Source organism: Molothrus ater, chromosome 4, assembly GCF_012460135.2.
Source record: "Molothrus ater isolate BHLD 08-10-18 breed brown headed cowbird chromosome 4, BPBGC_Mater_1.1, whole genome shotgun sequence".
In the NCBI taxonomy this organism is placed as follows: Eukaryota; Metazoa; Chordata; class Aves; order Passeriformes; family Icteridae; genus Molothrus; species Molothrus ater.
Genome location: NC_050481.2, coordinates 28,845,910 through 28,859,112, shown reverse-complemented (window position 1 = coordinate 28,859,112; position 13,203 = coordinate 28,845,910). Strand labels below are relative to the sequence as shown.

Here is a 13,203-nt window from a genome sequence, read left to right as displayed (position 1 = left end):
AGTCCAAACCCCTCAGAGAATGTGGATGATTTTAACAGGTTATCCAAGCCTTTGCACTTGGGTATGCCTCACACTCACCACCTACAGAACCTATCACACTTTTCTACCTGCTACCACAGGGGAATCACACACACAGTTTCTCACTGTGAGAACATTGTGAAGATGACACAGGCTGATCCTGCACATAATTTAGGTGTGCTCTGCTGAATGCTGCTTTCATACTCCATGATTCTTCAGCTGGTGTTTGATGAGAGAATACAGAGGATGACTCACAGTATTTTCCTTCCTGCTTTTCCCCCACGTGAAATCACATTACAAAGCCTACATTACCCAGAATGCCTGCTTGGCAATGCACTCTTCCTAACAATACATTTAAAAGCCTGAAAAATCACAAGTTCTTGTTCTTTCCCCCAGTCCTCTTGGACTAACCTTTTGGCAACAGTCCTTAGATATGCAAGTAACAAATAAAACCTATGGTTTCAAAAATGTGGCTGTCTGGGATTTTTGGAGGCAGGTGACACCTACCTGCCTCAGCAGTACAGATGGAAACAGCAAAGCAATAAGATTCCTTCCCCCGTTCCAAGGTTCTGAGTGTTGAGCACTCACTGCTCTTCCTTCCAGTACACAAAGTAGAAAAACCAGAACATATTAAAACTGTAACTTGGAACCACAAGACAAAGTCACATCACCTGCAGCGTTCTGAAGTAAGTTCAAAAGCATTCTCATTTTGCCTAGGAAAATGTGAAAATCCCTGGCAGGGAACAGTACGGCCTTCATGGGTAGCAGAGCCCCTCTCCTTTTCTCCAGCAGCTTTGCTGGAACAGTAACATTTTCTTTATTTCTTGTCCTAAGCTCTGTGACAACCAATTGCAAGAGCCACTAATCTCAGTGAATTCCAGCTTTTGCTCTCAGGTTTTAAATCACTAACTTACCAACAATTTAACAGGACTAAGTTTAGGTTTGTTGGCCTAAACACATTGATAGTGCACAAAACTCCTTGTAGCCAGAAAAAAACAGTCTTTCACTTACAAGCCAACATAAGTTGAACAAGAATCAAAAATGCTGTTAGATAATGGAAAACAAAATTACTCAGCAAAACTTAAGTGCTTTGTTTTCAGAACACACACCATTGCCTCTTTCCAGAATCTTTTCCCCTGAAGTTCCACAGGTTTTCCATTACAGTCATCCCTCAGTTCTGACAGGTTAAAATCCAACACTCAAGTCCACTGCTCAAGCGCATACTGGATTTCTGCAATGCTCAATTAACACTGCTTCCATCATCATAGTTACAACCTTAACACCTTCAAACACCTTCTGACCACCACAGACCACACCTATCCCAGGAGTGGCTGTATTAAATTACCAAGAAATTTAAACATATGCACATTACTCTGAAGCAAGTAATCTGGATAAAACTGTAAGACTTCCCAATAATAACAAATTCTGACACAGGTTTCCCAGTGCAATTTCTGCCTTCCCTGTACTCTGTGAAGCACCTCCCACCAATACAACCTCTTCACACATACTCAAGGTTTTTTTGGCGAGGACTAAAATTACTGGTTAAAACCAACATTAAGAATCCACAGAAAGGACAACCCACCTTCTTCCACCCATCTCTACAACACAACTGGAGAAGTACATGAGTACTTCTTTTAATTTTTTTTTAAACCAAGGCCATAGGTTTACCTCATTGAAAGCTCATCCACACATCCAGTACCAATATTGTCCAGGAGCAATACAGGCAACCAACCAAGCATTAGTTCTGTATATTAAAACCTTTTATTTTCCACCAATTTTTAGTTTCACACAGACTCTTGCACGGGCGGCTCATATCCATCAGCTCGCTCTACCTTGGTGCCAGCCTCATCCCCAGAGGGCTTTCCAGCACCACCACCTTCACCATGCAGCTCCATCAGCTTGCCCACTAAAAAGAAGCAGTGACAGAAACAGTGAGAGATGGACCTGTTTGAACAGTTTTAAATTACTCCATTACTCAACACACACAAATGAAACCGCCAGAATGTTTTCTGTCGCTAGGACTAAGTCCATTGCAGACAGCTCATGCACAGAGATGCTGCTGCAGTGACAGACAGACACATCAAGCAGTGAAATAAGGCTATGTAATGAAACTGCAAATGACATCTTTTCCTAAAAGGATCTGGACTCAAGCACCTACTGCTGCATTACACGGGAATGTCAGAAATTGGGGAAATGGAATCATTCCACATCATCTGGGACCGAAACATTTTGTCATCATTCATTCCCAAAGCAAAGCTTCTAAACATTCAGCAGCACTTCCAGGTGAGCCTGCAAGAAGCTCCAAATGGATGCTCACTGCTTGGCTTTCTATCTGGAAACCACACATGGGGACAAGGACACACCTTCTCTTCTACAACTACTACAGCTCATTGAAGCTGTAATATCTTTATCCAAAAGCAAACACATTGAAACTCCCTCCTTTCCACACCCTCCCCCAAATGTCTGCAGGAACAGACTTACATTCAAACTTGGGCTTCTTGAGCATCTTCACCTTGCGGACATAGACATCGTGCAGAGGGTAAATGGACTGACAGGCCTTCTCGATGTCCTTGCCAATGCTGTCTGGGATCCTGAGGAATCACAGAGCACCACAATGCTAAAAACTCTGCCTGCTTCTGCAGCAGCAACACAGGCTTAAAAAAAAAACCTTAATACAAAATATTCTACAAGTCTGTATCATCACTTTGACAATTTTCTTCAAGTACATTTAGAGTCTAAGACACCTCCCTTGCAACGTTAGAAGGGACATAGTGCAAGTGTGCTCATTTTGAGAGCAAATCTGCAAACTTCTGGAAGCAATCAACACACTGAGAAACTCCTCTATCAGAAGAGCTCAGAGCATTCACAGTCCCAGTAGATCAGAATTACAACTTTAGTCTGTAGAAATGTGAACCACAAATCTTCTGGAAAGTGATTTTACATTTATGCAAATGTGACAGTGGATTCAGGTCAGACAGGATGCAGAGACTGACAGAAGCCATTTGCAGAAAAGGGTGATTGGCTTTTCCACACGAGGGGCTCCTTGCCTGACCAACAGCTTGGGATGCACCAGCACTCCCCAGGCACTCAGCAACAACCAACTCCCAAACAAGGATTTAAACTGTAGGGGAGAAAAAAGAACAGGACCAAAGCTTACAGCTTATTGACAACTTCCTTCAGGTCATTGGTCTGCACCTCCCGGGTCATGATCTCCATCATTTTCTTGCGGATCTGCCGGACCTGCTGGTGCTGGGCATAGGAGGTCTTGCGGATTTGGTTATTGCGCTTCTTGGTGAAGCCCACGCAGAAGAGGCGCAGCAGGTACCCATCCGTAGTCTTGACATCCACGTGGGCTTCAATCATGGTCTGGAAGAGGAAGCACTGAAGGTTTAGCACCCCTGCAGCACAGGCTGCCCAGCCCCACACACCCCACGCTCTTCCCTGCCTCCCTGGGGTACCAGCAGCAATGCAGACCTTGTTTCTCACACACCTGCCATTTTTTCACCATGGAGCACATTTTGTCCCGTGTGAGGTCCATCCCATGGAAGTTGGTCAGACAATTCTTGCCCTGAACGTCCTCAGTGATCAGTTTGAATTTGCGGAAGGCAACCTCATCATTCTGCAGATCAGCCAGGCTCACCTCAAACACGCGGCCCTTCAGCCCGTCAGAGGCAATTTCTGTGAGGTGGAACAGAATAAAGCACCTTAGGTTAACATTAGAAGTACATCCTTCAAATCAGGCACTGAATTCCCTCTGGAATCCTGTTCTCTGATGTTTTCTAATGGTGATCACAGAGCCAGCAAGGTTACTGATTTCTCCCTTTGGAAGGAATCTTTTCAAGGCAATATTACCAGGTGTGGGATATGAACAGCAGCACACAGCAGATCCCACCACGTGTAATAATTTGATTTGTTTCAAGCATAAAGGGGCTACAGAGTATTTGGAAATTATGAACAGTAATGAGAAAACCAAACATAAAAATCCAGAAGTGCTCAGCAGAGATGAAGCAGCAATGAACAGCCCGGTACAAAAATTTCACAGCTCCTCTTCCAACGAGGAACCATTTTAACAACACTGGCTGGTTTACACTTCGTTTGGCAGTGACCCTCATTTTATTTGTTTCACATGTTACAGCTCAAAGTAACAATCAAAATCCTAACTTTGACTGCAGCCAGCAGAGTATCATAAAGCTCTTTAGCCATTCTGCAAGGCTAAGCTTCCAAAAACAGGGTTACCTCTATCCAGACACCTCTGCGTTCCTAACAGAGGCCTCCTCTTCCTAAGGTGTGCCAGATGATATAAAACCGAATTTACCCCCCAGTGACACATCAGTGCTCAGAATAAGTCAGCAATTCTGGCTCTAATCTTTACCCAAAACCTTTAAATTTCAGGTATTTCAGTATCTTCACGTGCTGGTCGTTATGATCATAGGACTAAGGTCTCCTGTGGCACTGTCCCACATCGCCCCCGGTGACAATCAGAACTAGTGCTTACTTCTCGAACTTTTCCCAACTTGCCAGGTTACCACACAGGAGCTCATCAGAAACCTCGGGCCCTTCCTTCCACGGTCTGGCATTCTTGTACAAACAAGAGCCCAGTGTACGAACTTCTTGCAGCTAAGCTCATTTATTCAAACAACTCAGTCAACTCGAAAAAATCCACTCAAATCACCCAACTATTTTAGCTTCCAAGCTCGTAAACGAAACCCCTTTTTCATCAGTCTTTTATCCAAGCAGTTCTTTAACCGCTCGGAGCCAGCACATGGAGCAAGCACAATCCCCTGTACTGCACCAACCCCAAATACTCACTAGTTCCTTGAGTCCTGGTGACAAGCGTCTTCCCGATGTTCCGGATATTGAACATCGCCGGTGCTTTGACATCGTACCAGTCCTTCTTGGAGAAAGGGTCGACCCTTAAATCAAACGAAGAAGGCTTTTTAGCCGACGTTCTCAGGCCGCACCGGGCTGCAGTAAGACCTTCCTCCCCGACTGCCCGCCGCTGCTCCCGCCTCGCCGGGCCCACGCCCGCCCGCCTGACGCCATGACAGCATCGGCCCTGCTCTGGCCGGGCCGCCGCCGCCATCCGCCCCGCATCCCCGCCATCCCGCCGCCGCGGCGCCCCGCCCGGCGCCCCTGGGCACTGCCTGCCCTCGCCCCGGCGGCCCTCACACTTTCTTCTTGGCGCCCTTCTTGCCGCCCTTGGTGAGGCGCTTGTTCTTCCCGACCGCCATGGTCCGGCCCGCGCCGCGGAAAGGGCGGGGCGCGCGCGCTCCCGCGAGATTATACGAGAGCGGCGCTCGCGCGAGACCTGGCAGAAGGGGGCCGCCTCCAGCGCCAGGGGCGGCCCGCGCGGGACGTACCACGGCGGGACGGGACCAACGGCGCGGGGGGGGCGGGGGGAGCCTCGGCTGTGCCCGTGAGCGCCCCCGCCTGGAGCCCTGCGGAACGCCCGGCCCGGCACTCCCGGTCCCCGCGGAGCGCCCGGCCCCGCACTCCCGATCCCTGCTCCCCGAAAGTGGGGCCGCTGTGCGGACGGGCAGAGCCACAGGGACGGGGTTCGCTGCACTGACTGTACCCCGGTGAAAGGCAGGTGCCACCTCCTACCCAGTCTGGTGTCCTCAAGCTGAATGATCTGTCCCCAGGCTGAATCTCGTCACCTTTTGTAAACGTAACTGATGTCGTCCGGTATTTTCTACGGTGGAAGTTGCTTAATGAAGAACTTTGTATTTCAAGTATCGCATAAGAGTACCGTCATACAAATAAATATACATCGATAGACACATCGATAGGAATATGCTTTAGAGAGGAGGGCTTATGTGAACTTTACTGTATAAAAGATGTTACTTTTTACCCCATGGTGTGTTTGGTCTGTCAAACCTCCACCTTGCACCCCCTGCAGAATAAATAATATCTCCTTTCTAAACTAGACTCTGTTCCTAAAACCGGTAGCTTTCCCAGGCCTTGGGGCACAAGGGGACAACCAGAAGTTGTTGGTCTGGGCTGCCCCAAATGCCCCGGCCGAGGGCTCCTCTCCGCACCGCACAGGGCAGGAGGAGGCTCCGCTCAGCCCTCAGGCATGGGCAGGGATGGCACATGGAGAAGCCATGCCCAGGACAGTGCCAGGCAGCTGGGGCCCCCCTGGACAAGGGGTGACCACAGGCTGTGGCTCACCCATGAGCCTCACAGCAGCTTCTGGCAAGGACATGCCTGAGGCTGTGCCGGGTAGGATGGGATCCAGCACAGGTACCTGCACCATGCCTGCTGCCAAGCATCCAGGCTTGTTCCTCCTTCTGTGGGCACCATCCCTTTTCCACCCACACCAGGACAGTGGAAAGCAGAGTGTGTCTGAGGGGTCATGGTGAGAGTCCCCATCCTGCTTCCACGCCCAGGAGCAGGGTATTGACAGTCAGCAGGGGGCTGTGCTGACCTTTCATGTCTGCGAGGTTTTGGCCAGGTGCCTGAGCTGTTCCAGCTGTAGGGACTGTGTACCTTTGAGGAGGATTTCTTCAGAGGCTGTAGAAATGCCACCAGAGCGCAGGGCAGGACCCTCTGCACCTTCACTGTGGCCAGTCTTGGAAGTGTTACAGCTCTTTTGGGAAAGGTGCTGCCCAGGACCTCATTCTCTCTTTGCCACTTCCCATCAGAGTCTCTCTGATCTCTTGGGAGAGGAGGATGAAGGCCACTTGCGCCCACTCGTGACAGGTGACAGCCTCTCGTGGGCACTACATGCCTCTCCCCCTGGAGGGGACACGCTTTCCTTGGGGCTCCATTACGATGGTCAAGGGAAAGGAGTGTTTGGTGGGCTCAGGCTGGCTCCTGGCTCCTTGCTTGTCTCTGCGTCAGTGGAGCAGCTGGGACATGGGAGGTAGGAGTGAGGAAAATGCATCCTGGCACTTCCCAGGAGTATGAATTTGGCAGCAAGGGGACACAGGGAAAAAGAACACATAGGTCCCTTAGCACTGCAGAAGAGCCATAGATGTTCCACATCTTTCAAGAGTTGTAGGAACATCTGCCAGCTGTCCCAGAGATGATGTCCCCGCAGATGGTGACATCCTGCCTGCCACCAGGAAACCACGGATCTTGCCCTGCCACCAAAAGGACCCAGGTATCCTGCCTTTAATGGGACAGGTGTCCAAGGCCAGAGTGGGCAGGGGCCACCCAAGGGGATGCACGCAGACAGTCACGTGGCTCGTTAATGACTGCCTAATGACCTTGGGGGCCATGAGGGTGAGCAGGGCCTCCTGGACACCTGGCTCTCCCCAGACCTTGCTCTTTACCCTGCCCCTCCTCCTGGATCCTTGCCCATTGGGCACAGCTGGGGTCAGTATAAAAGAGGTGCAGAGGAGTGGGAGGGATACTGGAGACTCTAAGGCCATAAGGGAAACTGAGGCGCGCACACAGGTGCGGGTGAAGGGAGCATCGGGGACCAGAATGTCTGTGGGAGGGGTCTGGGAGGAACCCGGGAGGAACCCGAGCATCCAGTGGGGAAGGGAGGCTGTGTATGGCATCTGGGTGTGGGGGCATGGGGTGGATCTGTAGGGGAGCCAGGGGTCTGAGGAGCAGCTAGGGGGTGTTCCATGGGGGACTTCTGGGCTTGGCTTGGAGGCCATGGAGGCTTCTGGGGAGTGCATAATTTTATGGGACCTAAAATGCATTTTAGGGGACCTATGCATCCAGGTGAATCCACAGATAGCCCAGCTGTCCAGAGATGGGCCCCCAGGTATCGGGAGGGGATTTGTGTGGGGCCCAGGGACCTGGGAGGGGGAATCTGTAGAATAACCAAGCACCCAGGGTGGGATTTCCAGTCGGGGGCCCAGCGGTGCAGATGGCCCTAACCCCCCGTTCCGCAGGCGTCCATGGCAGGCTGGGTGCTGTGCATGACGCTGGTGCTGGCAGCGCTGGCAGGGGCGGAGGGCGAGACGCGCTACGAGAAGTTCCTGCGGCAGCACGTGGACAGCCCACGGACGGCCACGCTGGCGGCGCACCGCTACTGCGAGACCATGCTGGCGCGGCGCCAGGTGACGGCCCCGGGCAGGCCCTGCAAGCCCTCCAACACCTTCGTGCACGCCCCGGCCGCCGAGCTGGTGGCCGCCTGCTCCCAGGTGCCTGACCAGACGGGGTTCCAGAGCACGCCGAGGGCGCTGAGCCTCACGATGTGCCGCCTGCGCGGCGGGGACACGCGGCCGCCATGCGCCTACCGCGCCCGCCAGGCCCAGCAGTACGTGCGCGTGGCCTGCCGCGACGGGCTGCCCGTGCACCTGGCCGGCACCTACACGGCCCCGCAGTGAGGCCCAGCATGGGGGTCTCGTGGGCCCTCCGTCCCATCAGAGGCTCTGTTAGTGCTGCCCCGCAGTGAGGCCCGGCATGGCGCTCCCGTGGGCCCTCATGGATCCTCCCTCCTGTCAGGGGCTCTGTTCGTGCCGCCAATAAAGGAGGTGTCACAGGCCTGGGCTCCAGCATCAGCTTGTGGTGGGACCCTGTGATTGTACCCCCCCCAAACCGCTTGGGTGACCCGAACCCTGTCCACGCTGTCTTTGGCCCCCATGTGCCTTATAAATCCCTGGGTTTTCCCAGCCTCCTGGGTGTCCCATAGCCCCCTGGGGTGTCTCTGCCCTCTCCTGTGCCCTCTCCCCTTTCTTGGGTGTCCCACAACTCCCACAGGTGCCCCACAACCACCACCACCCTCCCAGCCCAAGGCCCATCAATCTCCTGGATGTGCACCTAGTCCTCTCCCCAGTGTCCTGACCCTTTGGGTGTCACATTGCTTTCCTGGATAGCCCATAACTCTCACAGGGTTTCCCAACCTCCCATGTGCCTTACGACCCCCCTGGATACCCCCAATTTCCCCATGTCTGCCCCATAAACTGTCCCATAAGACGCCCCATCTCCCACATGCCTCTGACCCTACCTGTGACCTCTCTGGGGCTGAGGCTGCTCCCCCTTGGGGCCCCCACAGGACCAAGCCCCAGCTGGGGCCACAGAGCCCTGAGCCACCATCCCACACACACTGAACACAACACACACGCACACAATGCACACGAAACCTGCACTGGGCACACAGTGCGCAGCCACACTCGCAACACAAAGCATACAACACTCACAGCCCTGCTCCTAGCACAGCACACCGCATTAGCACACACAGGACACACATACAGAAGTTGCGTCCCTGAGTCTCAATGGGATTTCACAATTTCAGTTGGTGTTCATCACCTCTTGTCCTTCATTCTCCCTGTCAGTACTTAAAAGCTCCCCCTGTTTGAGCCTTCTCTTCTCCAGGCTGAACAGTCCCTGCTCTCTCAGCTTCTGCTCTGATCAGACATGCTCCAGTCCCTTCATCATCATCAATTCCTTGCTGGACTCTCTCCACTATGTCCATGGCTCTCATGTACTCAGTCCACCACTGGATCCAGGACTCCAGGTGTGTCCCAGTGGTGCTGAGCAGAGGAGCAGGATCACTTCCCTGCACATGCTGGCATCACTCTGCCTAATGCAGCCCAGTAGGCTGGGGGACCCCTTTGCTCTGGTCCTGTTGCTGTGGGAGCCCTGAGAAGTCCCATGGCACTGCTGACATCCAGGAGGTGTGCTGCTACAAAAAGTCAGCCCAAATACATCCAGAAGGTGTTGCTGTGGAGGAAAAGGAGTGCAGGAAGTGGTGGTCTTCCCAATCCTTTTCCTCTCTCCCCAAGATACCTCTTGCTTATGTGCCTCAAGAAAGTCAGGGGCTCCTTTCCTGAAATTCAGGTGAAAGGCATTTTGAGGGCCATCCATGGACTGGTGAGCTCCGCCAGTGAGGGGAGCCCTTCTCTGTGCACTGGGAAGGAATTTCAAAGGTATTTAGAGTATTTCTGGACCAGCAACTTAGAGCAGACTCATTTCTCCACCTTGCTCACTCCTAGCCATGGGAGGAGCTGACTGGCTCAGGAGGGAATACCCAGGGTCTCTGCAAGAACAAGGGTTTGATCTCTGCTTCTTGCTACCTTGGTTCTTCAGGATTCGGAGGAGGATTCCACCTCTCCACTTGTTCTCTGGTAGCTGAGATCATCCTGGCAGTGATAGAGAAAAATATCATCACTGAGATTTACCCCACAAGCTTTGCACTACAGGCTCTGAAGTGCATGGGGAGAGGTGGCCCCCGTCCTGGGGACACAGCTCTGAGCTGCAGTCCCAAAACAGCAATGCCATTTCTGGGATGCCCAGCATGCTGCAGCTACCTGAGTCTGCTGGAAACTCTGGATGATTCCTGGCATCTCCCATTTGATGGCAGGGCAGCTCCAGCACTTCAGCACATCCTATCCCATTACTGCACTGTTGGTTCACTTCTCTGCTGTGTTTTCTCCTAAGACGCAGCTGTGTTTCTTCAGCGTATGTTTGTGTATGTTCTTTGTGAAGACTAAAGGGAAAAAATAGCCACAAAGGAATCAGGATATCCAGAGGGTGTTGTGGCCTTTGCCACAAGCAGCAGTGGGCCATTTACAGGCAGTGGTCAGCAAATTTGTAATAGCAGCAAGCAGCAAAAAACCAGGGACTGACTGGTGCCTGAAAATAAAGGAATTTTGAAATATTATGTTTTAATAAATCAGTGCATTTATTTCCTAATTAGTTCCTCATTTAGGTACTTTCATGTCCTGCCTAACACAGTCAAACGTAAAGTTGTGAGGTTTGTGGTTGATTCTGCTTTGTAACACAGAAACTGATCATCTCTGCTTTGTGGGTGGGAGTTAAGCAACTTTCCTAAGGTCACAGAACAGTCTGAGAGAGGAAGTGAGTTCAGACCTCCTCAGCCCTATTTAACAGTCTCCCTTCCCATTTAAATACTTTTTTTTTTCCTGAAGAAGAAAAATGTGACCAAAAATGTTTCAAGAACAGCACTATATGCCTAAAACTTGTCTCTGAGTCATATCTGCTTGACTTTCATGCCCAGACTTTGCTTTGACAGTGGTCAGCCTGCTCTGCTCACTCACTCTATTGTCAAACAATTAATTCCTTCACCAGAAACTGGCTGTTGCTTGTTTAGCACAGGGAAATGAAACAAATAATGCTGAATCACTCACTTCATTATGGCTCACAAGCTTCCACTGCCCAGCCTTTGATGATATAAGATGAGAGGCATGAGCAGTGTGTCAATATTTCCAGTGTTACTGTGGAAATTTGTTCCTGCTCCTTGAAAAGCAAGGGCATTTTTTTCAGAACCATAGCAGAGAATTGCTTAAGCAGGCACTGCAAAGACCTTCAGAAGTATTTACTCAGCAAAGTCATGCATCAGCTCCATGGGTTTGGCAGAATGAGTCCTGTGAACCCAGGCTCTTGCTGCATGCCATGCATGCCAAAATTGACATGGAAAAAGCTTCTTTCCAGCATATCTATTGCTTCCTCTTAAAATACACCCTGCACAAATACAGAAAAATACAAGACAGTTTCTGTGAGGCGCATCCACCTTTCTTGTGTGCTTGGACCACTGGGAAAGGGGCTGCCAGGCTGCCTGGGGGCAGCACAAGACTAGAAAACAGCCCTTTCCCCCTCCAGCAGTACCTCTGAGATCCTGGGTCTGTGCTGCTCCTCCAGTCGCTGCTCCTCAGCACTGTCCCTCTGGCACAGGCACCTCCAGCTGAGCTCCCAGTCAGACACATCCTGCAATCCTCCTTCCCCCTGACTGGGTGACACACTTGGCACCCAGGGTGCAGGGTCATCTGTGTCCCCTGCCACACAGGGAATGATCCATCCCCTCCACCATCCTGGCAGAGGTTCCTGGGCATGGGGACAAGAATGCCTGCTAGGAAAAGGGGAGCTGCTGCTCATGGCATGGTGGGGACAGCAAAGACAAGGAGTGCATAAGCCAGCAAAGTCCTCAAACTCAGCTGGGGCACTCAGCTGAGACTTAGGTGTCACTTTCCCCACAACAGCTACACATCAGAAATCCTAATGCACTTCTCCAGTTCAAGCATTGGTGCTAAGACCTAAAACCTAGGCTAGAGAAGAAGCATGGGCTACAAAGGGAAAGTACCAGGAAAACCAGGAGCTAAGAATTTCTGTTCATATGCGACCAAGAGGCCATCCACCCAATCTAAAAAAAATATAGCTGAAAAATACTGTTGTTGACCTCTTGGCCTCTGGTCTGCTGGGAATGCTGCTGCAAGGTGCCAAGACAAACACCAGAACTAGACTCAAGTGCTCAAACTCAAGGTAAAGAGTTTTGATCAAGTCAACATCTCACACCATGCAGGCCCTGTGCCAATACTGTAACACTGCTTGTCACTAAATTGAAACTCAGCATGCAAAATGGATCCAGTCTCATGTTTTGTGGGCTGGTTGAATGTGTGGCTACCTCTTGAGCCCACTGAGTACACAGCTAAAGGTTTGCAAGCCACTCGCCTTACAAATTATCTCCCCCTTGCCAGCACAACATGGATCTGTCATGGCCAGTCCCTGTCTCTTTCAGTGCTCTCCTGCAGAGCTGCCACCAACCTCTTCCCTACATTCATGCTTAGAAACTGAGTCATCTCTTCATCTTATCTCAGAAAAACATGCTGGGCTCCTTCAGACAGGTTCTCCAGCTCTTTCATCACTCTGCTGGCCCATGTGAGACCATATGCAGCAAGTCAGAGCCAGACCTTTCAGAACCAGCCAGTGTGTTGTGCCCAGGATGATCCATGGGATGGACAGTGGTTCCCAAGCCAGAAAGCTCCTGCTACCTGTACCAGAGGGAAGTGGACCCAAAAGTCAGATGCAAGAAAGCCAGTGTATAAAAAATTCCCAGCAGTCACAGTTGGAGCCATCCCACATTCTTCCAGCAGGCAGGGACGTGCACAGCCTCCTCCCTAAGGGGATCAGGGGAAATTAATTGCAAATGGGTGCCCAGCCAAGGAACTATCCCCTCCCATCAGCAGCAACCATAGCCAAACAGATTTAAAAAAAGAAAGATCCAGGTGAGAAGCCTGGAAAGGATTCACAGAAAGTACACAAAGTGTCAAGAAAACCTGGGGAATTAAAATTCCCCAGAAGACCAGGCTGTGTCTGAAGGTGAATCAAGGCTGGAGGAAGGTGCTCATGAATGCCTCCCTCTTAGAGCTGGGAGGTGGATAGCTCAGCTAGTGACATCCTGTCTCAGTTAAGCTGATGCTGGGCTCTCTCCAAATGTCCCAAATTTACCGCTTCTCCAAGGGCTGCAGAACTGATGTCAGGAGCAGG

At 51.3% G+C, this 13,203-nt stretch overlaps 2 protein-coding genes and 1 non-coding gene across 3 annotated transcripts; 1 reads left to right on the top strand and 2 right to left on the bottom strand.

Moving 5' to 3' along the window:
* Positions 1-1,760: 1,760 nt before the first annotated feature.
* On the bottom strand, positions 1,761-5,307 carry RPS3A (ribosomal protein S3A). Its single transcript, XM_036382757.2, has 6 exons — positions 5,188-5,307; positions 4,828-4,931; positions 3,509-3,696; positions 3,176-3,384; positions 2,500-2,609; positions 1,761-1,924 (listed from the first exon to the last, which is right to left on the bottom strand). The coding sequence occupies exons 1-6, from the start codon at positions 5,247-5,249 to the stop codon at positions 1,803-1,805; spliced, it is 795 nt and encodes a 264-aa protein (XP_036238650.1). The 5' UTR covers positions 5,250-5,307; the 3' UTR covers positions 1,761-1,802.
* Positions 2,193-2,262, bottom strand: LOC118686781 (small nucleolar RNA SNORD73). The gene has a single exon (XR_004980238.1). It is a non-coding gene; the product is annotated as a small nucleolar RNA SNORD73 (small nucleolar RNA).
* Positions 5,308-7,874: 2,567 nt separating the features above from the next.
* LOC118686667 (ribonuclease CL2-like) lies at positions 7,875-8,306 on the top strand. The gene has a single exon (XM_036382983.1). The coding sequence runs from the start codon at positions 7,875-7,877 to the stop codon at positions 8,304-8,306; it is 432 nt and encodes a 143-aa protein (XP_036238876.1).
* The last annotated feature ends 4,897 nt before the right edge of the window (positions 8,307-13,203 follow it).